At 32.6% G+C, this 27,600-nt stretch overlaps 1 protein-coding gene across 5 annotated transcripts in view; it reads left to right on the top strand.

Moving 5' to 3' along the window:
* LOC130442172 (arrestin domain-containing protein 2-like) overlaps window positions 1-27,600 on the top strand; it is a 300,222-nt gene that overhangs the window by 248,579 nt on the left and 24,043 nt on the right. For 2 of the 5 annotated variants that reach the window (XM_056776273.1, XM_056776270.1), the window contains exon 3: window positions 27,293-27,399. In XM_056776273.1, the coding sequence (XP_056632251.1) occupies window positions 27,297-27,399 (103 nt within the window). In that variant the 5' untranslated portion in view covers window positions 27,293-27,296. Of the gene's footprint in view, window positions 1-2,914; window positions 3,184-14,484; window positions 14,679-27,292; window positions 27,400-27,600 lie in introns of those variants that run through there. The other 3 variants (XM_056776272.1, XM_056776271.1, XM_056776274.1) reach the window with 3 other exon arrangements.

Below are 27,600 nucleotides of genomic sequence, written 5' to 3' on the forward strand. Positions count from 1 at the left end.
GTGTACCAAGTGGCTCGATTTAGTATTGCGACCTTAGAGCCACCCGACACTCCCTCGGTAGTCTCTAATATGAACGGAAAACAATTCAATCCAGCGCTCCTATGTGGCTCATGTATGAGCCACAAATAGTTTTTGAGGACGGACGATTACGGAATTGTGCAGTCAATTCTCGTAGATATTACGATACTCGGTGCATCAGATTGTCAATATGCACTTGTTTTTAACAAAATTGTGTGCCAGGTAGGTGCTGAGAAACCTGAGACCTGAATATAAACTCAACGCTTAGAAGAAACAGCTAATGCCTTAGGGGCATAGTGAATTTTCGGTCAGGATGAAATTCGAACTGACGTTGTCCCTACGAAAAGAAATTGTATTACGAGATACGAGATGCATTTATTTGCTCAATGAATTAGCTGAGACTTTTAGAAACGATAAAGAGCTGAAGACCTCTGTTACGGGCTTGGTTCCATTTACAGACGCAGATCTCGACGGCATAGAGGTAGGTAAGTGTATCAATTGTGCTGGTGGCTTTATTGAAAGAAAGTGTGTTCTTTTTAAAATAGAAAAACTGCCTTCCTGAATGTGATTCATAACAAAAAATACTCTCCAGCAGACATTCTCTAGCCATATCCTCACTACTAATCGCGAACCATTTGTCAGGTATTACGAGCTGAAGTCGCTCCTTATCGGCAACAATATGCATTATTATTATTATGAAGACATTATCTTATCTAGTACTGCAACGGAGATACCACTGAATCTCAGTCAAATTATAGATATCAGTATTAAAACGTAAGTCTCTTTGTAATAAAACCTTACTATTAGTGTAGTTCCTCAATGTATCGATTAAAAAAATAATACTAAATTTCTGGAAAATACATAATAAAAAAGGGCAAACGAGTAAAAAAACTTGGAAGAAGTACAATACAGAGAAGTGAAATTTGGAAACAAGAAAGGGAATTTTCAAAATCTGAAAGTGCTAGGAGAGAAGTAATAGAACCAGAACAAACCTAGTGGGATGGGAACATTATAGAGAATGATAAAAACAAGATACTTATGAAAACAGGTGCATGAATTAAAACATCAAGAACATAAGGAAATTATGGATACGAAAATAGATAGAATCATTCAAATTATACAACAAACTGACAGGAATTGGTGAAAACAATGAAGGAATACGAAAAAAGTAATGAAAACGTTATCATATAAAAAGATAAGTGATCTGGAAGAAAATGAAATAATAACGTTATTACAAGCTACAATGGAATTCAATCTAATGGGAGATATACAGGGTGTTTCAAATAAAGGTGATCCCGTCTCTAAAACAGATATAAAACCGAAAAATATTTGGAGTTTACTCAGTATAGAATTTTTGTAACGCCATCCGTATTCAAGATAAAGTTGGTTGAAGAAAACAAATATACACATTTTTCAGGATTTTACCGCAACCACTGGCAACATTGTATTGAAATCTAATGAATTTGTTTATATGTTTGACTATCATAGAGGGCGCTAGTTACACGGTTCGTATCAAGTAGAATTGTACATAACAACTTTTTCGATATTAGATTTATTAAGCAAAAAACTCAGATATCATTTAATTATACACTAAAATGGTACTTTTGATAAAACTCGATACTGTGAACTGTTTTAGGAATATTTTGATTTGAAAATTATGAAGTAATAACCGATGCTGTTATGAAGTAAAGATTATAATGAATGTATTAATTAAAAAAAAATCACGAGATGAAAATTTAAAAAATGGCTAATAACATAAAATTCAATTAGATTAGGTGTTGAAAATATCCTCCGTTTTCACGAATACATAAGTTTATCCTTTTTTCTAAAAATTAATGGATTAATCTTCTAAACGGTTGGGAGTCAGCTATGAAGTCATTAAAGTTGAATTCTGTGTCTCAATTCTTGAGGTCTATTTACCTCTGCAGCATAAACTTTTTTTTGTAAGATACGACCCAGCTGTGTAATCCAAGGGATTAAAATCGCATGACCGTGAAGGCCAATAAATCGGAGCTTCTGAACCTCTACCAGTATATCGATTCGGAAAATGGTTACTCAACCATTTACGACACCTCCTATCAAAGTGGAGAAGAGCTAAATAAATAGAGACCTTTGCTCGTTTAGAGTTAAATCTTCTAATATCTTTTATAAGTGATTGCTTGAAAAATCCAGGTACATATCACCATTTAAATTTCCAGGTAGAATGTGATGGATAACACTTTAAATTGATACCTAAAGTTGCTGCCCAAACATTAACTTTAAATGAGTGTTAGTAATGTGATACCCTTTTGACATGTGGATTCTCATCACACCAATATTGTCCATTATGGGAGTCAAACATACATACCTTGTCGCGCAAAAGTGGTGAATAGAATACATTTTAAAAAATTTGAATTGAGGGCCACATTCCTCACGCTAACTGTTGGTTCTTCATTAACCAAATTTAAAATCATATTTTTTTTTATTTTTTTTAGGTCTCTCATTCCCAGTTTTTCGACAACGTCGTTCTATTTTACTGAGCAGACCCCAAATATTTTTCAGTTTTCTTTCTATCCTAGAGACGGGATCACCTTTTTTTGCACCCTATATTTATATTGTTTTCTAGTCAGTACGCTACTGTTCTTTCAACATCGCTAAACAAAATTCTGTCAAATTAAACAACTTATATAAAATTTATTTATATTCAGTTTAAAATTCATATCCTTCTTGTATATAAAGTTCTTTGCCACTGTGTAGATTTGGTTGCCTACGTTTCTATTCCGTTCACGTAAATTTTCAATACAAAATTTTATAAATTTCATTCCAGAGTACAACTAATATTATTAATTGAAATTTCATTACGGTTGATTATTTTCTTTATTAAAAATTTCGCATCAACCATATACTGGTAATTAGGGATTCAATTTTTTTTATAGTACAATATAGTACAATATAGTAAATATTGGTATTTTATTCACATAGGGATACATATTTGTTAAATTCAGTTTATGATCAAGATCTGTAGATAATTTTTGAGGTTAGTAATATTGTATTTAGTTTCTAAAATTTCAGATATTGTTCCGATTCCTACTGGTTATTACTTATTTTATAAAGTTTCTGTTAATTTAGCTACTGCAGAAACCTGTACAGGGTGAGTGATGAAGGACCATACGTAGAGCCTCTCAGGTAGGATATCATAAGATTACTATAAAAGTGTCAACTCTACTTCTTTATCAATTTACAGGATGATTTGTGTAAATTGAGCATAACTTTGGCTAGTGCTTTCACAGTTCATTTGATTTTTAAAATTATTCCATGATGCAATACAATACTATCAAGCATTCGAATGTTATTAGCTGAAAACGAGAAGTCACAGTGCATTGATTTCAATAATTACAAATGAAGTTTCGGACTTTGTAGATTAAGAACAGCTTGTGTAAAGTGAAAAAATTGATCGAAACAAGAATGATCGTATCCGTCATTAAAATCCAGCAATTTGTTTTCCACTGTTATTGAGGTAGTTCACAAACCTGAGACCAAGATATCCTATGCGGTCATGGTATCTCTATATTGACAACGCTCCAGGGCATCGAGCTCAGCTAAAGCAACAGACATTTCAATAATCTCGAATATTAGACCATCTACTTTATAGTCCCGGTACGATTTTTCTTCGGTTGTCGAGTCGCAACTGATAAGACTAAAGACACAACTAAAAATAGATGCTCTTGAGTCTCTATTCTTAGTGGTTCTCGGATATCGTACATTCCCCGCATTATATCCAAATAAACTGTTGTACTGAAGTAATACATGAACTTTTATGAAGGAAATGCTTTCGCCAAAACAAATGTATATAAAGTAGAAATGAACACATTGTGTTTATAAAAGAGCCAGCGGATCAGAATTATTGAAGTTCTAGATTTGAGAACAGATAGCTATAAAATATGGACACTTCTAAAAAGACGAAGCAATGTCCCAACTTATACTACAGAATACCAGAAATTACTGCTAATCAAATAGCCCACCTACTACTAATTTGGAAGGTGAACCACAAACCTAAACTGACTGAATTTTAATAAGAAGAATGACTTCTTTCAATACCACTGAATTAGATACAACCATCAGAATAGAAGCATGGAATCTGGATAAAATTTGAATTCAGCAAATTAAGCACTTTTGTATCTTAACAAATGGATTATACAACTCTTTAATAACTGTATAAGTAAATGTCACGTCCCAAAGGTTGGGCGGAAGAGCCGCATTGTAGCTAAAAAGATTAATCTTAAATCGCCTCTCAGCCATAATTGCTCCTTTGCTCATACCATAACAAGCTGAGTTCCTTCCTTTTAGTATACGGCTGCTGAATCTTACTCAATATATAGATGATTTTCAAGATGTCAGACAGGATTCGCAATTGTTGATCTATAAACAGCATAACTCAAGTAAAACACAGCTTATTCTTTTATTATCAAATTGTTTTATAAATATTATGTATTGCATTTATCTTATACAGCTTTTAAGGCCGCAACTATCATGAGAATAACAAAATAGTTTTATAGTTGTTGTACGAGAATGGTCCCAGAAGTACCTGACCTGACCTAGAGATAGCGGTAGTTACTTGACGTTATTTAGTATTTGTTTGACGCCAATATAAAACAATTGTTCATCGTTATGTGATATACAGTCCCGTGAAGATGTTTCCATCAAGTGTTTGACTATGGATGAAACGTGGGTACATCACTTCACACCCGAAACAAAAGCACAAACAATATAATGAAATGATAAGGGAGAACCGGCTCCAAAGAAGGCAAAGACCGTTCCATCTGCAGGCAAGGTCATAGCGTCGGTGTTTTGGGATTCGCATGGGATATTTTTCACTAACTATCTTAAAAAAGGAAAAACTATCAACGACGAGTATTTTGCTTTACAGCGTTTGAGCCAAGAATCAAACAAAAACGGCTGAGAAGAAAGTGCTGTTTCATCAAGACAATGCACAAGCTCTCATATCCGTTAGTTCAATAGCCAAAATTAATGAATTAAAATTTGAATTACTATTTTATACACTCTATTCACCAGATTTAGCCCCATTGAATTATTTTCTGATCCCAGACTTGAGGCTGAGGCTGAGGCTATTTTGGGGAGCTTGACGATTCTTATTATAAAAAGGTATCGAACTTATTGAACAGTGTATAGATCTAAAATGAGATTATATTGGAAAATAAATAATTTTTTTTCCAATATTGTTGTGTTTTCTTTTTTGTACCAGGTACTTCTGGAACCATCCTCATATAATAACTAGTGAAGAGTTCTCTTGTGGTTGTACAATAGCTCTATTGTAAGAGTTGTGAACATAATCTATAAACGTGTTTCCAACTATTTTGCGTTCCACTTAGCTTCCGATAATTGTTATGTAAACGGTTATTTTCGTTAATAAAACTAATTGGGCTACTACTTGGGAATAATCAGCTGAACTCGATGATCTGACTAATGACCCTAATCTATCTAAATGCATTGCCACTTTCCTTCTCAATAGCAGATCTTTGTCGATTATTAAGGAGAACGTAGTAAATGGAGACCTTAGAATAATGGGTTTCCTAAAGGAACAGTATTTGGTTCAATACTGTAGGTATTCTGTATATGAAGATGATCTTGCTTTAACCACACGATTCATATTTTGGATCAATAGATAGCAACCTTACTAATGTATAACTGTCGACAGGTGGTCTATCAATAAGAAACATTACAAGAACGGCAAGCAAAAAGTTGAAACATGTCACGGTTATTAAAACAAAAGCTGGTTAAAAGGCAGCAAGGTTAATTGTAGGGCACGATATATTAAAACGTGAAACTCGACTCGGTTCACAATCACATCAACGTATTGACGGAGGTCAGTAAACGTAATAGATAGTATAAGTGCTATCAAATAAAGTAAAGTAAAGTAAAGAAAGAGAGTGGAACAAGAAACCCGTTACATGATCATGAACCACCAATCCAGAAAGTGGTTCATAAAAACATCAAAAAGACACTACCACCAAGAAAAATTCCAAGGTTCCAAAATACTCTCTGAATTTCTATCACCAAGAAATCCGGAGGGATGAAAAATGTGGAAATACCTCAATAGGTTGAGACCAGGAATCTGTAGGTCTAGGGATAATATGTAATAATAATACTTTACTGTTTGGCTATCTTTTCTAGCACGATATTTTTTGGAAGATGCTTGTCCAGGCATCTTTTTTGCATAATCTCAAAGCACAAGAATATGTTTTAAAATCTATCCACAATTAAATAATATTTTGAGTTCACAGTTAAATAGGAGAAATTTACAGAAATTACTGACGTTAAAATTTATGTCACATAATATTTGTACATTCAGTCATTATAGGAGATTTGATTTTTAAATAAATTTCGTCAGTTAAGTGAATAATGAATTTTGAAAGTAAAACTAAAATATCTCGAAAACGATTATTATGTGGAAGATATTTTTCAAAGAAACGTTTTCTGAAAGGGTTTATACATTTTGAATCTCTATATTAATCCAATCAGTCAACCACAAATCAAATCAAGAATTATTATTCCATAAAGAGCTAACAATACACCAAATATTAGATAAATTGAATTGATTTTCAAAAATTTATTTTGCGAAACTTGTAGTGCCATATAGTGTGTTTTTAAACACCTCTCCAGCCTATGATTTCATAACTTAAAAGTTTTGCCACTAAACCATAATTTTCTCTTTTATATTCAAAAAGTTGCCTTTTTTTTAAATTCTATAGAATGCTACTTATTTTTTGTTAAGTAGTCCACATGAGTTTTCCATCGAAAAGTACGATCTAACATTATTCCCAAATATTTAATTTCATTTGCTAGTTTTAGAGAGCTGTCTCGAGGCTGCCAAATGGTAAATAAACTGTTTTTTCGAAATTCACCGATAATAATCTATTGTCAAGTTTTAATTTCTACAAAATCCCTTTCAATTTCAAGTTGTACCAGTTTGTGTCTGTATATACGACTACAGTATCATCAGCAAAGCTGATAATTTGATCCCATTTTCTCCAATAAAAATATATTATTCATTTAAATATTGAATAACAATACAATACCTCTTATTTCTATATCCTCTAAGGTTTCTAGTAAAATGGAATGATTTACGGTGTCGAAAGCCTTTGCCAAATCAAGAAATATCCCTATTACTTGTTTAACTTTATGTATCCATTCGTAAATAGTATTTGTTAATAATTGAATTGCATTTTGAGTTGATTTGTGATTTCTAAATCCAAATTGAGAATTTGAAAGTAGATTATGTTTTTCCAAGAATTTGTTTACTCCAATTTTCATAATCTTTTCTAATACTTTGACTACACTTGTTATTAGTGAGATTGGGCGATAATTTGCCACCAATTCCTGTCTCTAGATTTAAAAATTGCTATTACCACACTGTTTTTGAATGCTTTTGGAAATTGCCCTGTTTTTAGTGAACTGTTGATTATTACAGTGAATGGATGACTTATATAATCCACTTTTCCCAACCAATTTTCAGCGTTTCAGCACTGATATTATTATACCCAGGGTTTTTTTTGGGTTTCAAGTCATTTTTAATTATGTATTTGTTTTACCGGACTCATATTTGCTGTATACAAATAAAACGAGTGACAACAACAATATTCTTTTCTTTATAATTATGTAGTCGATTAATAGTACGGGCTAAATTTTTGTCCATTGTCATGAATTATTTGGTTATTGTTTTTAATACTTTGAATCTCCTTTCTTTCTGTTTTGAATACAACTTCCTTGACTAGTTTCCATAACTTTATCGACGAATTTTTTTTCCATTTTTCACCTTTCTTATTGTAATAATTTTTTTTGCTTTCTTCATCAATCTTTCTGTTCCATTTTTACAGTTCTAAAATTTTTTTAAATTGTTGTTAGGATCTTTTTCAATCCTTGATAAAATTTATTTTTTCTGTTAATAGTTTTCATTAGTGAGGAAGTAAGCCATGCTTTCTGTATAATATTTATTAATTTGGTTGTTTTGTTATCAAGATCTTGTTTCAGAAAGATGTCCTTCAATGGGGCGCGCTGTATATCTTTTAATAATTTATTGTTATCAATGTATTATTTATATTAAAAATTAAAGTAAGTATAATATCTTTTCATTTTTTTCTCTAAGAACGAGTTGCAATAATGTGGTATGACCAAGGGCGTTGCCAAGGGGGGCAAGGGGAGGCAGTTACCCCCCTCTAGAGATCAAATGTAGCTTGCCGCAAAACGACCAAAGCCCTAAGGCCTTGCGATCATTTGACTTAATTACTTATTAATAATTTCCACATCACATGATAAATTAAGGTTTAATGTATATTGTAGAAAGTATTGAAATATTCAGAATAACATTAAACTTTATACATCAGTTTTTAAAATCACCGTCATTTTCATCACGACTATATCAGATATGCAAAAACGCAAGACCATTAAACAGTGTGAAAATATTTAGGTAGGTATGGTATGTGTTTACATTGCATTTCTTTCTACGACAGCCCTTTACTAACATTCACGTTAGTTTTGTATAATTTGTGTGCGGCATAACTAAAGTAGATGTTATTTTTACGAACATACAATTTTAATTGGTTTTGTGAACAATGCCATGTAAGTGTTCATAAGAAACACTACAGACAGACAGAATAAATCGACTTGTAATACCTAGTATTGTTACTCTACGCTAGATGGCGATTGTTCAATAAGCTGTTTGAAATTAGAAGGCAGTTACTAACCAGGTAGAACGTTACCGTACATTCTAGCAAAGATTATATACTCGATAAATCTGCTACTCTAAATGAAAATATGAAGACAAAGTTCGATGTTTGCAGCATCTCTCGGACTGGCTCCGTACCAAGAAAAAAGATTTCTATAATCAAAGATTTGATTTAAGATTCATATCCATGCTAACTTCGCGGGAAATTTGAAAATAATTCGAGTAATTTTAAATGCTCGAAGCTAGTTGTCGCATCAAATTGTGAATGAAAGAAAAGTTATATTTAACATATGTCATATTCATCACAACATCATAGTCTTTATATTGTTGATCTTTGCCCTTCAAAATTTTTTATTAATAATATCTATGTAATGAAAGATGCATATGTTAAAACTAATATTTACAAACATATTTACATAATCCTTATGATCTGAACAAAATATTGAGGATATGTCTGTCAAATTCTCCAAAGGAAATATTTGTTTCTTTATGCAAAACGAATGTATGAACTGGGGCAATCTTTCGAAAATTTTATCAGAAAAACTTTTAAAAATATCACAGAATTTTGCTGAAGGCGCAAGTAAAACATTTTTTATGTTCCCTAGAATATATTAATGAATTTGCCTTAATTAAGTCGTTTGACAATATTATATTTTTACACAAGTGGCATTTGAGACTTTTAAATAATTTCTTGGCTACTGAACCTGCCACATAAAGAGTGCCAAGATCTAATCCTGTATAATTTGGGCTTCTATTGAATGGTTTATAAATTGGGTCATTGATTATTGGAGGAAATAGCAATTCTTTTCCTCTGCATAACTTTTCACTAGGATTCATAAGATATTTATTGTCACAATAAATATAAGTTGGCCATTACCAATGGGGTTTCTACAAATTGGTTCAAAATGGATATAACATATTCTATGTGATGATAATACTGTATCTGCAAGCATTAACTTGGGGTTATTTATTCTTTGCAACCAAATTCTGCATTCGTCTTTATTCATAGGAATGGAATGTCTATAAAAAAGTAAAATAAGGATAAAATCATTTAACATATTTAACCATTCAACAAAATGATTTCATAAATACAAATTAATGAAGTTAGGAAGAAAAACAATATTCTCGTATAGATATGAACTTGATTTCAATTTAAATAGTTTTATGTTGATAAATAGTAAATATTACTCTCACCTTTTCACTTGCTTATTTGTGCATTCTGGTACACAGCAGGCCTTTACTCGTTTACTCATATTGACTAAGTTAACACGACAGCACAATTCGCAACAAATAATAACTTTCAATGCACAAAAATGCAAATAGCTAATAAACAAACAATATCAAACACCTTTGCAAAGATTTTATACACTTTGTAAGATGGACGTTGTTCATTCAAAAATCTTGGTTGTTTCTCGATGCATGATTGCAACTAAGTTTCAGAATCCAGATTGACAAACATTCAAAAATAAAACACCAAAAAGTAAGTTTTTAGATGTAAGCCAGTAACAGATATGGCGTTGAAAATCGTCCTGAACTTCCCTTATTCCAGTGCACAGGAACTGCATTCTAGTATGCCGTTCGTTTGGGTATATAGAGACGTGAGCCGCTGCGAGTTAGTCACGTTTTAATTGGAAGCCATCAACGAAACAAGCTAAACAAGCGAATATAAGACTACCTGCTTGTTTGTGTTAGTCAATATTGATTTATATTTCTTAAATAAGAAGATCTCAGTGTTGAGTTGTGAAGTTTCTGAGTGTGTCTCCATTCTCCATTCATCATCTTATCAAAATGAACATCAGAAGGTTTTTTGGTAAGTTATGTACTGCTTTAATCTTGGACTTGGATTTAGTATTTTTATTTTATTTCTTTTAGCTAATAGCTTTGGTAACGAATATACTAGGTAGAGACGTATAATAATCGTTAAGAATATCATTTTCAGTTTTATCTGGCTTATTTTTGATGTGGAAAGAAAGGTTCGATTATGTGAAAGGGAAATATTAAGAAAAACTATTATTTCATTAAAAACGAATTTATTGATTCAATCTCCATGAATTTAACAAAACGTAAATTTTATTTGTGGTTTAATTAAATACAAACTAACAGATCCTTTAAATAAATAAAGCTAAAAAATACAACTAAGTATTTATTTAAATATTTATAAGTGATTGAACAATATAAAACTGCTAGCTTTATCAAAACGTTTTGTTTTGCAGGAAGTTTGAAACTAAAAAAAATGATGGATCACGTAGCAATAGCGATGAACAGGATAATATCGCATGTATCTTCAGCGGTCACCACAACAGGTTATTTTCAGCCGCAGAAACTACCTAGACCAAGTTCCTCTAGATATTTGCACCAAATCCTGATTTATTGATGGATGACTCAGATGACTGCGGTGAAAATGATATCGGGCGATATGTTGGACGGCCACACATGTTATCAACCGAAAAGAAGGAGTTGATTGAAAACAGTTGCTCCCCTTCCGCGACTTATAACTTTACGAAGATGCAAAACATTTAAAGAGAAAATTTAATTATTCTTGGTTGGAAACATACTCTCCATGGTTGGTATATTCCAGGGAGAAAAAAGAGCATTTTGTAAATATTGTACGTTGTACCCACCAAATCCAAATGCATTTAGAGGCATATTGGGATCAATTACTGTAAGTCCCTTTTGTAAGTTCAAAGATATTCACGAGCAGTGCAAAAAGCCACTTCCATAAGGATGCATTAAAAGCTACTAAATCTTTTCCGAAGGTGTGCCTGTTGATTTACAAATGAACAAATATTTCCAGGGAATTATTGAAGAAAATCGCAAAATTATTAAATCTATAATTTTCTATATTATGTTTTGCGGGTCACACGACTTAGCACTGAGAGATAAACATTATGGTGAAGGTATTCTCGAGGATTTATACAGGTTACGAATTGAGGCGGGAGGTCTGATATTAAAGAAACACAATGAGCAATAAGGGAAAAAGAATTCAAACTACCGTTCAAAGGATATTCAAAATGAAATTATTGGTATTTGTGGAAGCGTTATTAGGGCTAATATAATGAAAAAAGTGAAAGAAGCAGTATCATATAGTGTACCAGCAGACGAAACAGCTGATATTTCAGGCACTCAACAAATATCGATTGGGATCCGAAATATTGATGAAGAAACACGGGAAGTCCAAGTAAATTTGTCCTTTTCATTGAGCTAAAAGATTTGGATGCGAATTAGATTGCACATAGGATAGATAAGTTTTTGACAAAAGAAGATCTGAATATAAATAATTGCGTTGGTTTTGATGGTTGTTTAACGATGTCAGAAAAAGACTAGGGGTACAAGCGATCTTACGCAAAAAGTACACCAAATCCCTCTAATTTCATTGCTCTCCACAAACTGAATCTAGTTATCAATGATCTAAATTCTTTTCCTGAAATTAAAAATGCCATGAGAACCAGCAAAAATACTATAAACTTTTTTCGGAAATCAGTGTTGAGGAGGAAGTTGATATCCAATATTTCCAGACTTTGCGAGAGTTTTTAAAGAAAATCTCCCAGTAATTTTGGAAACCTCACAAATATTATCTCAGGTAGGGAATAGTACAACTCGGAAAAATGCTTTCCAACTGCATGCGGCTACTTCCAGAATTTCTTCCATTCTCAGGATTATGTTGGTAGCCAAATACTCGACTTTGATGGAACCCGTTGTCAACGTACTCCAGTAGCTTGGGACGTGGTTAAAGGCTCGGAACACGTTAAAAGGGTTTTACTTCTAATTAAAAACCACCGTGCAAATCCGGAAAAAGTTACAGACGATATTTTAAAGGAAGCTGCTGTTAATGTCGGACTGGAGGAAGACATTACATCAATGCCGCGTATTACGGGGAAACAATGTCATAGAAGCAATCATCCAGCAGAAAGCCCTTCAGAATACTGGAAGAGGTCTTTAGTAATACCATACTTGGATTCAATTATCACCTCCATTGAAGTACGTTTTTCTGAAGATAACACGCCATCATTCGCATTTCCTAAGTTACATCAGGTGCAGATGCAAAAGACGACAACTGAAAATCTGAAACAAACTTGTGAATCTCTTGCCCAGTTTTATGATTTACCGAACATAAAGAATGAAATAGAACTTTGGCAGCAATTGTGGCACGATAGGCTTAATCTAACAAATCTAACAGTTGTTGATGTCCTAAAAGAAGTGAAATTCCTTCTTTTCCGAAACGGAAAAAGCAATAAAATTTTTGATCGCTTAACCATGCACGACCTGTACATTAGATTAGATTTAGTAGCCTCAGAAGACTAAAAACATGGCTATGAAGTACCATGGCAGAAGATCGCCTCAATGGTCGGACCATGATGAATGTACACAGAGCTATAATAGGGGGCCATCCATAAAGTACGTCACACGTTAATGGGGAGGGAGAGTATCACCGTACTGTGACATCGTGTGACAAGGGGCATGGGGGTGGGTCAATAGTTTTGTGACGTCTCATGTTAATATTTAAAATACTAAAACGCAAAGTTTGGATGTGAATTGAAAATTTAAAAAATTTTATGAAATGTTGGACTTTATATTGATTTTATTAGATTATTATTTAATAAAAATAAGTAAAAAATGAAAATTGCTGTTTTCCCTCGATTAAATACATAAGTAAATTTAAAAAATGTGTAACGTCACATCAGGAGGGGGGGTTATAAAAATTGTGACAACCTGTGACAAGGACGGGGGGAGTGATTCAAAAGTCCTAAAATTCGTGTGACGTACTTTATGGATGGCCCCAAGATAACCCAAGATAAAAACCTAATGTGGTTGAAAGTTTTGCAAAAATCCCTGCAGTTTATGTTATAATTAAAAAAGATTTTTGTTGAATTAAATAATTGTTACTATGTTTGAAAGTTTGATTCAGTTATTGTGCTGTCGAGGGCTTGTGAAGTTTTATATATTGATATTGATATTAAAACCGTTCTTCTTACAATCGTCATCGAGGCAAAGACTTCCTAAGTGTAACGCTTCCTGCTCTCCACTGAATCAGACGTTAATATTTTTTATCCTACTTAATAATGCCCCATTGCCCCCCTTTAGTCATAACATGGCGACGCCCTTTTGTATGATGCTCAGTAATGGATGTAGATGGGATTATAATTATTTATTGTAATTACCATTGTTGAATCTATAAATAGATTGACGATTTTATTTTAAGTTCTTGTAGAGCTGTTCTGAAGATAAAACCTTTTAATAAATAATCTAATCGTGAGTTAAGAAGGTAAACTTTGTAAAAAAATTTTCCTTTGTCAAAAGAAATTTATAATTTGTATCTTATTTGAGCTTGGTTTATGCAGCTAAAAAATCAATAATTAACAAATTAAATTACTAGTTGAAAGACACTGAAATGGTACATTCTACATAAATAAAATAAGAAAACAAAATACCTGGGACACCATTGTTGGCATTGTTGGTGATTGTTGGCAAAACAGGTGAGTGAAGTAGTTTTAATAGGAGGTCTTAGCTCTTCAACAATTTGCTATATTTTAGCTGAAGAATGCGAAAGCAGATGGACAGTTTTGCGTAATAGTTCCAGTACAGGTTTACCAGTAATTTATAATTATCTTTAATTTACTGTATAAACTAAATTAACACCAAGAAGGTTAAGTTTTTTAATTTGTTTTAAATAAACCAAGCTTTACATTTTAACAAACAGGTACGCCACTGCTCATCTCAGCGCCAGACCATTTCAAGGTTTCGGCACATTTCAGAATATAGTAGTAGTGAGGCGGCCAATGTAATAGCCGCGACAAGTTTGGTATACATAACACCGGTTTATCACTTTATTTTTAGATTATAAAACTTAATTTATTGTTTTAATTATTTAGTTAGATGTGGATAAACGTGAGAAAATAATTTTTCTATTGAAGATCAGTTAAGGGATCTATCAAATTCTGTAAGTAACAACTTGTTGGTTTATAGGTTAGATTGATATATTGAATAATCAAAATGGAAATATATACATTATTATAGGGCACTAGAGTCTCAATTCTGCCCAGTATCTTTAATTATAAATTATATAAATTATAAATAATGTATAATTTCTGTTACACTATTATATAAAATATATAATTTTACATATATATGTCATAAATTACCTACTATAATTTGAATACAATGATGTATTCCAAACATAACTAAGTTTGGAATCAACTAATGATAACATATTGTGCTTTGTTGCCGAATTTAATGCTACTATTAATCGAAACTTACTAATGAAAATTGTCGAATTTTGATATTATCTGCTTAACCCACTGAAAGAAATACAGTTATTTCAGTTGTATTTTACATGACATTGAATGTTTTTATATTATTTGAATCCAGACACACAAAGTTTATGTTTTATGTCAATGGAATTAATAACTATGTCATATTACACTTCTGTACCAATAGTAAATATAAATGAGAATCTTGAAAAGTAAATATATTTTAAACATGGCAACTATGTTTACTAGAAATCAAAGGTCATTATACCATGTCTGTGCATTGGAAGTTATTCAAACATAGGCGGAGAAAGACAAATGCGTGATAACGCTCAATTTTCAATAATAAAAAGTTTGTGATTCTATCAATACTCATTAGTTTCAGCTATCTACTTCATTATTAGAGGTGCAAATTCATGGATTAAATAAAAATTTTGTTTCGACTGTATTTTCGATAGTATTTTCAAAATGTCCTAAAATCTAAAACCGGTAATTGGCTGTGCTGTTAAGGTGAAAATTATATGTTTTATATTACTACAAGAGCTATAAAAAGTTATACGTAGTGTCAGACTCCAGAAAAACCACACCATAACGAAGCGACAATTTGCTCTACGACGTTTTAGGTAAATGGGTTTCGAAATCCTAACGTGGTTTGACGTAGATCATAATAGAACACTAGAAACGAGGTCAAATCGCTACAAAAAAATATTTTTTGGTTGAAAATAACTGTATATTTTAAAATATCGTTAAACTCAGGTATTTGCACCCATTTTCATAAAATTTAGTTACTTTATTTTTCCTTAAAGATTTATTTATACATTCCAGTGTAGCCGGCAGAGTAAAATGCGTACCTATCATTAGCAAGATATTTGGTATCCACACATGCTAAATTATTTTACTGGCTACTTTTTCGCATGCGAGTTCAATTGAGGTTCTTTGAATGTAGCATACTTTTTCGTGTTGGAACTATCGTCTGCATAACAGCATGTAATGTATCTCACGTTTATAAACTTTGTGTGCCCCAATACCTATGCCCATTGAATCTTTTACTTTTTTCTTAACCTCTGTTATCAAATCGATCTAATATTTTTGATTTTATTTTTCACATATTGAATTGTTAAGTTTGGCTACTGAATTTTAGCAGAGTCATGTTTATAATCATCACATTCCATAAATACTCCACATTTATGTATAAAATAAAATGGATAGTTTTTCATTCCATTTGTGTTGTTGTCCGCTCATTTTTATTTTTATTTCAACAAACGGAAGAAACGTGCTAGTATATTTTCACACAGTTGACAGTACACTAGTGCTTTCGAACCCCCAATCTTAACTGGCACGAAAAAGTAGAGCTGTGTCCAAGTACGCACGCCAATGCACTAGCACAAATAACTGTTCACACATATTATTTGAATGCTAAAGTTAAGTGATTCAAAGTTGCCCTTATAACAGTGGCGCACTATTAACAATTACTTATTTATTACTTGAACTCTAACCCTATTAAGTATATCATCACATTAAATTGTTTGTATTTCATATTTATGTCAGTTTAATAGATTGTCAACTTTAACCACATTAAGGTATCACCTTCAATTATTTATTATCTATCTTATAATTAATGTGACTGTAATCAACCATAAATATCTTCTTTTTGAATTATTGTTGCTTAAGATACGAATTAATATTTAAAGAAGTTGTAAACTATAGTCTATTTCAGAAAGGTATAGAGTAATAAAATGGGGAATTCCGTCCAGTTCGGCTCAATTTCGGTGGGTCTTTGTAATATTAAAATTTTAAGTAATTGTGTAGGAGAATTAGGAAAGTATGTTTTCTGGCCTGAAGTGTCAATATCGAAATATTGTGTAGGGATTACCTAGGTAGTAGATTATACAATTAAGTTTTTCGTTTAACAGGTACCGTTTACATAATGCCTAATTTTTATTCTGTTTAAATAAAATTCTTTCCTTTTTACGATTATCCTATCGGCACGCCTTTGGCACACTATTTTCAGTGTTTGTGAATGGATAACAATAGGCTAAACCCATATATTGACCCAATCCGGGTGGTACTACCTGCACTTGATAAAAGAAAGAATTTTACAATGAAATCAATGCCAAACTATGAAAGTGGATTAAATATTCGTTGGGTCACTCTGTGGTCCCTTTGCATACCTAATGAGGTTTTATTACTCTATACATTTCTGAAATAAACTATAATACTCTTAATAGTTTGATATTCGTCGAGTACGCCAGTCATATTATAGATTGTATTGATATATATATATATATATATATATATATATATATATATATATATATATATATATATATATATATATATATTAATATTAATAAATTGTAAATTTATTAATTAATTATCAGTTTGCTATATAAATTGTTTTGAAAACAAAGTTTGTAAAATCAGTTATTTTATTTAATTCTAGTGGCTTTTTAGTGATGCGCGCACATTTTTTACTCGGTCGAGTACACTAGCAGGTATAAATGTGACTTTAGACTAGGATACATTATATATTCTACGCTCAAAGACCGAAAACGACCAGTAGCCATTTAAAACAGCCACAACTGAGGCTGTAAAGGTATCAGAAATCAGTGTGTTCACAATTATGCATAGTCCTTTGACCAAGAGAAAACTTTTTTCTAAGTGGGTTCCCCCTTTACTCACAGTCGATCAAAAATAACGTGTTGATGATTCAGAGCAGTGTTTGGCCATGTTTACACGTAATAAATCAAATTGTTTGACATTGGAGAAAACAGATCCACTTCGAAATCAAAACGATCAACATCTGATTGGACTGCAACCATGTCCGAAGCGGCAAAAGGCACAACTATCAGCTGGGAAGGTTATGGCTTCAGTATTTTGGGATGCGCATGGAATATTGTTAATCGACTATCTCCAAAAGGTAGAGACAATCAATAGACAATACTATATAGAGTATTTGGATCGTTTGAATGCAAAAATCAAGAAAAAACGGCATCATAAGTCGAACCACTGTTTCACCAAGACAATGCACCGATTCACAAGTCGATGGCAACGATGGTTAAACAATGCAAACGCAATGCGCACAGGACGCGTTGTGGCTGTTCTTATATAGCCAGAACCCGAATGAAATTATTTCAGATTTAGAAGTGAGCTCACGTAATATAATGCTGCTTATAAAACAACACTCATTATTTTATTAAATGTTGAATGATTACGTTTCTAAATGTGTCTATAGTTAATATAAATTATTAACAGTCGTTTTAACGTAAAAAAGTATAATACTACAATCAATCTTCGCTGCTTATCCACCTATTTGTTTTTGCATGAGGAATTGTTGTGGCATTTTGAATTCCATTGAACTTTATGTTTGACGCAGTTAGGTTAGGTTAGGTTAGGTGAGTTATATTAACTATTGACTATATGGATATAAAACATATATAAAAACGTTTTCAATAAACATTCATTCAAATGAGTTTGTACTACTTTGTTACCAAATGATTATTAATAAACAGCATTATATTACGTGAGCTGACGTCTTCTAAATCTAAAATAATTTCATTCGGATTCTGGTTATATCAGAACAGCCACAAGGCGTTCTGGCAAACGCAAGACGCACAGAACCCATTCAAACGGATAGTAATATGGAACAACTGATTAAAAGAATACATTCTTTTTGTTTACAATAAAGAATACCATACTTAACACACTGGTTACACTACCACTACACCAATACCCTCAATTACACTGTCTGAAGCACGTTTTGATAACCAAGTATATCGGAAACTCAGTATACCTTCGGTCTCTGAAGACGATAACTTGGTTATCGAAACGCGCTTCAGACAGAGTAATTGTGGTTGTAGTGGTAGTGTAAGCAGTATGTTCACTATGAATATCACCAACGGTTCCAGAACATCCAACTAACAAAGAATACCACTTTGGATAAATTTTCAGTAGATGAGTATTGAAGGAGACAAAACTTTGCCAATCAATATAGTCAATTTTTATGAATGAGAGTGATCAAATTATAAAGCATTCGTAATCCAAGTTACATATCGAGTATTTTCGTATGAAATAACATTTGTAGCACATCATCAAATAAGTAGTGTGACTAACTGAGAAAAACACATTTTTGTCTGTTGCCTCAAAAGAGGCTCCAGCTTCAGCAATTACTTTTTTATTTGAGCTGAATTTCTTACCAGCGAGCATTTTTTTTTTCGAGATCAGCAAATAGCCAATATTCACTTGGAACTAGATCTGGGCTATACGACGGATGAGGAAGTAATTCGTTCAATTTAACCATCGTTGCCATCGACTTGTGAATCGATGCATTGTCTTGGTGAAACAGTGGTTTGACTTATGATGCCGTTTTTTCTTGATTTTTGCATTCAAACTATCCAAAAACTCTATATAGTATTCTCTATTGATTGTCTCTACCTTTTGGAGAAAGTCGATTAACAATATTCCATGCGCATCCCAAAATACTGAAGCCATAACCTTCCCAGCTGATAGTTGTGCCTTTGGCCGCTTCGGACATAGTTCACCGGCTGCAGTCCAATCAGATATTGATCGTTTTGATTTCGAAGTGAACTTATGAATCTGTATCCTCCAATGTCAAACAATTTGATTTATTACGCGTAAACATGGCCAAACACTGCTCTGAATCATCAACACTTTGTTATTTTTGATCGACTGTGAGTAAACGCGGCACCCATTTAGAAAAAAGTTTTCTCTTGGTCAAAGGACTATGCATAATTGTGAACACATTGACTTCTGATATCTTTACAGCCTCAGCTATCTCACGCAATTTCAATTTACGATTAGATATGTATAACCAATTTGTGGACATTTTCTATGCTTTTCGGGAGTATTGGCCGACCAGAACGTTCACCATCATCGGTGCTTGTACATCCAAGTCTAAATTCAGCAAATCAATGGATCTCTTCGATAAACTTGTGAAGCTATTGCTGAGTTTGTATAGTATATTTTTTTCATCAAAAAGGATGTTAAATTAACACACGAAATTTTTTGAATCCATTGTTTGGAAAATAATAAAAGTAGCTTCACTTAAATGGCCTTCACATTTTTCTGACTAATCGAAATGTCATGAAATTTCACACGTAGTCTTTTGGAAGCTGGTACTTCATAACGTCATAAGGATTTCACAATGGCAGCGCCATCTATGTGTTAGTCACACGACTTATTGAGTGATGTTATATGAATATAAAGAATATATAGGGTGTACACTTATATTTTCACCTATTTAAACTGCTTATAATTTCCAAATAAGTAAAAAAGTGCATTTTTTTCTAAAATACTTTATTTTTTCAAAAGGTATGTTGAGAACATTGTGCCATAGTGGTAACGAGGATGTATTGAAAAATTCTTTGCCTACTATAGAACCAAACAAAATTTCAATGTCAATATATTTTATTACTTAACATATTTCCTCTTAATTGGATACATTTATTATAGCTCTTGCTCTGCAAACCAGACCTCCACAACTTTTATTACCTCCTCGTTGGAAGAAAGTTTCGACCTTCTAAACTATTTTTCAGTTGAGGAAAGAGATGATAATCGAACGGAGCCAAATCTGGTGAATAAGGGGGGTGTTCTAGTAATTCAAACCCTAAATCAGAAATTTTTTGCATGGCAACATAAGATTTGTGTGCAGGGGCATTCTCTTGCAAAAACAAAACACCTTTGGATAGCTTTCCGCGTCTTTTCTCTTTAATTTTTTCCCGTAGAGTGGTCAGTAATGTCGAATAGTAATCTCCAGTTATTGTTCTACCCTTATCCAAAAAATAAATCATGATTACTCCATGGCAATCCCAAAAACTTAAGCAAGAACTTTTCTAGCAGATTTTTGGACACGAAACAGAAACTGGTCTTTCCGATCGGTCATCATATTCAATGAAAAATTTACCTCTTTTGAAGCTTGCTGTCCAATTTTTTTCGGTCGCATACAAAGGACATTGATCACCAAGGGTATTAAGCATATCTTCGTAAATCTGCTTATATCTTAACCCTTTTAAATAAAGGCACTTGATGACTTGATACTCCAATTTTTCGATTTTCACAATTTCGGTGGGCATCTTTTTTCTTTTAATTGCGTAACTCTGGTTTACTTTTTTGACGTCAAACTTTACACTGACACTTCTAATAAGTTATTGTTAGTTGCTATGGTAACGCAATATTTTGTTTATGCATGGAACTGGTCTAGGCTAACTAGATATCAATACATCCTCATATATAGGGTTTATACAGTTCATTTGATTTTTAAAATTTTCATAATGCATTACACTACTACCAAGCATTCGAACGGTACTAGCTAAATTTAGAACTTCAAGGATCGGCTTTGGAAAAATTGATTTAGGAATTCGTATTGAATAATGTATAATAATTTTTTTAAATGCGATAAGTGATTTTGAAAATACATAAATAACCAATGATACCGATATATACGGCAAAGTTGTGTCGCAATTCGTTCAATTTTTAGTGAAAGATTAAATCTTAACAAAAATAAGAAGAATAATTATAATGATTTATCACATCGTAAGGTTTTAATTTAGACAAATTCTATAAATGTAGAGTATTTTAACTGAAATGGGTACCTACAACATAATCTAAAATGTATTTGTAATTTCAAATACAGTCAAACCTGGATAAGTGAGAAAACTCTATAAGTGAGAGTAATAGCCAGGACCCGTCATTTTAAGCTACCAAAACCTCTATTAGCGAGAGACCTCCGTTAGTGAGACTGCTACTTATCTTACTTATTATAAATTTAACATGTTCTATTTTATGACTCATTCTTAACTTTCCTGGAGCTTCCTACCATTTTTTTTGTATTCTCGTCAATATTGTACCTATTCTATTTCGTGGAACTAAATAATATTGTTATTTTATCGCATTCTTTTCAAATGGACACGTGTGCCTGTGTACCGTCCTCTTTGTCGGATTTACTCAGTTTATAGTTATCAGTTGCGAAGGAAAGTTATGTTCTGCATCATGTCAAAACGGAAAATTAAAGTATTGTCATTAAGTGATAAACTTAAAATAGTGAATGCGTTTGTATCCGGAAAATCGCGAAATGAAATTCAGCAGTTTAATTTACCAGAATCCACCTATTATAAAATTATAAAATCAAAAGACTCCATAGAGTCTGAGTGCTTTGATGGACATGGAAATATTAAGAGGGCTAGAGTTTCTGAATTTCCCAATATCGAAAAGTGTCGTTTTGGATAAAACGAACTCGATAAGAATATTCCCATAGATGGACCTTTGTTGAAAGAAAAATCAAAAGAGTTTACTACAAAACTGGGAATCCAGAACTTTTCAGCTAGCAACGGCTGGTTAGAGGGTTTTAAAAGGCGTCATGGCATAGCTTTCAAAAAAGCAGCTGGAAAAAGTAAATCTGTGGACCAAGGTGTGTGCAACCACTGGACTGAAGATCTGCCAAATCCTTTAGAAGGGTATGCACCAGATGATATTTACTTTGTTTTTTAAGTGCCTTCCGGATAAAACATTTACGTTTAAAGGCGAAAAATGCCATGGAGGAAAACAAAGCAACGAATGCTTTACACTTCTCCAGTGTGAAAACATGAGTGGTACGGACAAACTCCCACTTCTCATCATCGGGAAACAAAGCGACCTAGATGTTTTAAAGGTGTCAAGACTCTACCCGTTGATTATGCCAATAATATAAATGCTTGGATGACCAAGATATTGTTTAAAGATTGGTTAAAAAAGGTTGACAAACAAATGAAGATAAACCGAAAAATTCTGCTATTCATTGACAATTGTGCTGACCATACGAACTTACCAACACTTGCAAATGTAAAGTAATGTTTTTACCTGCTAATCCCACTAGTAAACTTCAAACATTAGATCAAGGCATCACACTTTTAAACGCATATTCTTACGAGTCTGGAAAACAGTACCCCTGACATTAACGTACTTCTAGCTATGAAATTTGCTCGAAAAGCATGGTACTTAGTCATTGACGTTACTGTCAAAAACTGCTTCAATAAAGCTGGGTTTTGGAAAAGTACAGATGAGCAAGACCCGCCAGAAGAATATGATGTTGAAGTTGGACCTAGCAACGAGGAATGGACTCGAATGTCTCACGAATCCAATATGTTAATGGCGAGCTTCGAAGATTTCGTTTAAATTGACAACGACGTAACTACCGCTGGAGAACAAACCAACGACGATATCGTCAAGAATTTTGTGAACACCTGTATTGCTGGAAATGACAGTGAAGTCGAGGCGTTCCGAAAACAGAAATAAAGATCATTCCAATGAGGCTAGCTTTAAATGCGTTGGAGACGGTGCATCAGTACTTTGAATAGGCGGCGGTTGTTGATGAAGCAATATTCGCCAAAATTTATGAGTTAGAGAAAAACATTAAAAATACAAAAACAGAAACCCAAACGAAATTAACGGTTTTTTTGAGTGTAAATAAGTTCTAAATAAAATAAAATTACATAGTGCATGAATTTTTGTTTTGTTTTCATAAGCACTTGAAAATATATACGTATGTACATAATATATGTTGTGCATATTATGCACATAATTTTATCATATTACATATTTACTACATTTGTACTTGCCGTGACTTGTTATTGCTGCGTACCCATATAAGAGAGAAACGCTACCCATGTACCTGCATTAGTGAGAAACTCGGGTTAGTGAGAAACCTCTAAAGCAAGAATGAGGTTGTGCTCCCTTGAACTCTCGCTTATTCAAGTTTGACTGTACATCTTTACTGAACACAGAATCAATTTTTAGACAAAAATCGCATCATTTTCGATAAATAATGAATTAAATTGATTGATGAGTCAAACCTCTTGTACTCGTATGTGTTAATGTTTGTTGATTATAAATGATTTCAATTTTATGTCAGATAATAATACATTGTATCAACTGTACCAAATAAAAATAACGAACAACTCTTGGAAGTTTTCAAATCAAGATTGGCGTTCACCATTTCTTGATGTGTTATATCCAATGTCACAAGAATACATCTTTCTTCTGTGTGTATCTACAATACATACTATTGTATTAGCTTCGGTAGAGTTTTTGTTACTTTTGTTAAAAATGCCATAACAGAATATGCCGATCTAATTTTATTAAATGAGTATTTATAATACTGTCTTACATTTCTCTTCTCCACAGAGAATAGCATTAGTTACAATGATTCACAAATCGAGGGTCGAGACGCCAGATTACTTTTCACTAAAAGCAAATAGCTTGTTCAAAGGGAACGACCGCGTAACAGGAAAAAATGATTTGAGACCAGAATATACTTTTCGGGAGCATTTGTGGATATTATCATTATTACTAATGTGTTCACTTCCACGCTAAAACCAGTTTTTTCCATGTAACACACAAGGTTATTGAATTGCAGGTTATTCCTTTTCTTTCAACTCTCTAGTTACTTTAACTGTTTTGGAATCTCCTTGAATGTTCTATAAATATATTCTTGGGTGTTGTATCGGCTGTAAAAGTTCTGCATTTCTTACAATCACAATGACAAATACCTACCAATAATCTCTGTCTGATACAAAATCTAGATAAAATCTTATCACCACCAAAAGGCTAGTCTCTTATTCTAACATGGAAACTGGCCAACAAAGCTTCGTAACGGCGTTATTTAACTGTGAAAAAGCTGAAAATTCGAATTTATTGCATGATGTTATATATTATTTGAAATGCTACAAAATTTGTGATCTTGTGCCATCAAACAGCACCATTCCATTAGGCTATTGTTAACAAGATTTCTAATTAAGAAACCTCAACAAACAACAGAAGTATTCCCTTCGACTATTGCAATCAATGAAAGATGAAAAAGGTATTTAACATGGATACTATAAGTATCAAAGTCTAAGGGGTTAACTTTGTCCGATTCTTAAAAGTTTTTTGGAGTAGTTAAGATATAAAAGCATGAATCTATTTGCGACAATGATCGTTGTTAGATTTGTTTATCGGGACCTCCCAATACTATGTATGAGCTGTGCTTTCCTATTGAATGGGATCATGAACCCTGATATTGTAAACAGTAAACCTTCGATGAAGATTTTTCAAAATTTTGTAGACAGCACACAAAACTGAAGAAGTACAGCCAATAAAAGTTGATAAGAGTTTCTGAAATTAATCAAGTATAGAAGGAGAAGTCGTTATTGAATCTTAATGCTGATTAACGGGAGAAATTAAGACTATAGGACGAAGAGGTCCAAGGAATGTATGAAAAAGACAAAATTCCTGGCTTAAAAATATTGGACCATAGACCGAAATAGACGAGAAAATAAAGACTCTTAATAGTAATCGCCAAACGTATTTTATAACAGAGAAAAGAGAAACATGTGGCATTACTAATATAAATTATTCTTATGGGTATTCAGATAACAAATTGTATCATATTATGGTATTTTCCTATCGGCAAATTATCTATTATGACAAATTTTACCAAATATTATTAATTCCTCAATTTAAGCATAGTTAGAACTTGAAATAGTCGTTATTTCATAACGAAATTTGATATATTTCTTTTTAAATTCCTTACCTTTTGCGATTTAAGCATGTTTCAAATGAATTCTTACACCTCTGTTCCTATTCCAATGTTTTGCATGCATTTTGGAAAACCAATTTACATATGTGTCAATTCAGTTGTGCCGCTCTTACAAGTCAAACTGAAATTTACGGTGAAAATGGTAGAGCTGATCTTCAATCTCCCAGTCATCCAACATTTTACTCAATTTTCAATTATTAGCGATAAAATGGCACTTTTCCTAGTAGAAGAACAGAACGACATAAAGATGGAGCACAGGAAGATTATTGACGCTGTTACTATGAACTCTAGAAAAAGTACTAGACAAGTCGATAACTTAATGTTAATCAAAAGTAAGTATTGTCTCAACAAAATGTCATATGGCCCCATATCACATTTAAATGGTTCAGTGAATACATATTGGAGAGAAAATCCAATGGAAGGAATATTATAGATGGATTAATAATCCTATATCAATGCTGTACAGGACACCATTTATAAATAGAGCCCAATTTACAAGAGACGGGACAAATAATTCCCGTGATTCACGTGTGTGGACAGAAGTAAATCTTTATACTATTCGAGAATGTCGTTCTCAGTTAAGTTTTTCGATTAACGTGTAGATTTTTGTCATAAATGACCAATTAGTAGGTCCTCACTTGTTTGTAGTCCTTTAAGGGGACAACTCTAATTGGACTTTCTACAAAATATTTTGTCGAATTTGCTTGCCAACATGAACGAATTAAAGTGCGACATTATGTCGTTTCCATTGGTTATCTATGTAGTTTGAAAATCACTTATTGCATTTGAAAAAATATTATACAAGGTACATCACGAATTGACAGAAATTCATTTAACACAAAGAATCAACTTTTGCGATATGCACTTTAAACTAAATGAAGCCGACCCTTTCTTGAAAAGAATCATCACTGGTGGGTGATGAAAAATGGGTCTTGTACAGTAACATAATTCGAAAACGATCATAGAGCAAACACGATGAATCAGCACAAAACCACATCGAAAGCTGAAAAACAAAAAAAAGCTTAAGCTGTCAGTTTGGTGGGATTACAAAGGTGTTTTTTGAGGTGCTTCCAAAGAACCAAACGATCAATTCTGATATTTATTGTCAACAATTAATGAAATTGGATAAAGCAAACAAAGAAAAACAGCCAGATTGTTAAATCGGAAAGGTTTAGTGTTCCACTATGATAATGCAAGGCCTCAAACATATTTGACAACTAGTGGAAAAACTATTGGAGCTTGGCTGGAAAGTGATGTCACATCCCTCATACAGTCCTGATCTGATTACCATTTATTTAGAAGTTTGTAGAATTATTTGAATGGTCAAACTTTCTCAAATGACTGGAAGGAGTATGGCAAAAGGTCATTGAGCAAAATAGAAAATATATAATTAATTACAAACTATTCTTTGTTAAAAAAAGTGTTTTATTTTATACTACAAAACTGAAATTACTTTGTCACCCACCCAATATGTAAAGTTCCTCATGACGCACTCTGTATAAGAAGAAGATACTTGATTAAAACCTTTAAAATAGGGAAACTAAACAATTAAGAATTTTCTTATTATTCCATTGGCACACGTCCAGAATGAAATGATTTATTATATGTATCTCAACTGAACTGATTTTATTTTTATTGTATCCAAGAGTTAAATAATTTTGCTTGACAATTAGGTATTTTTTTAATGATTCAATGATTTTTTTAGAATCATTCCGTCTATAAATATTATTGTTTCAGGAAAATGTCTGTTAGAATTGTTCTAGACAATTCTGGTACATACCAACCCGGTGATACAGTGCACGGAAAAGTAGTTTGTAATCAATCATCATCACAGAGTTTTAGAGGTAAAGTAAATGTTCAAAGGTACACTTTAAAGCCTTGAAATGGTTAACTCCATTTATCAATTCACCTTCAGTATCAAATATTACTACACATAAACATTGATATTTTTCTTTCCTTTTCTGATAAAAATGAAATGAAAGGAAACTAGCTAGACGGCATAAAAACAAAGGAAAATAGTACAATGTTTTCAATTTTACAATTTA

The sequence above is a fragment of the Diorhabda sublineata genome, chromosome 3 (assembly GCF_026230105.1).
Source record: "Diorhabda sublineata isolate icDioSubl1.1 chromosome 3, icDioSubl1.1, whole genome shotgun sequence".
In the NCBI taxonomy this organism is placed as follows: domain Eukaryota; kingdom Metazoa; phylum Arthropoda; class Insecta; order Coleoptera; family Chrysomelidae; genus Diorhabda; species Diorhabda sublineata.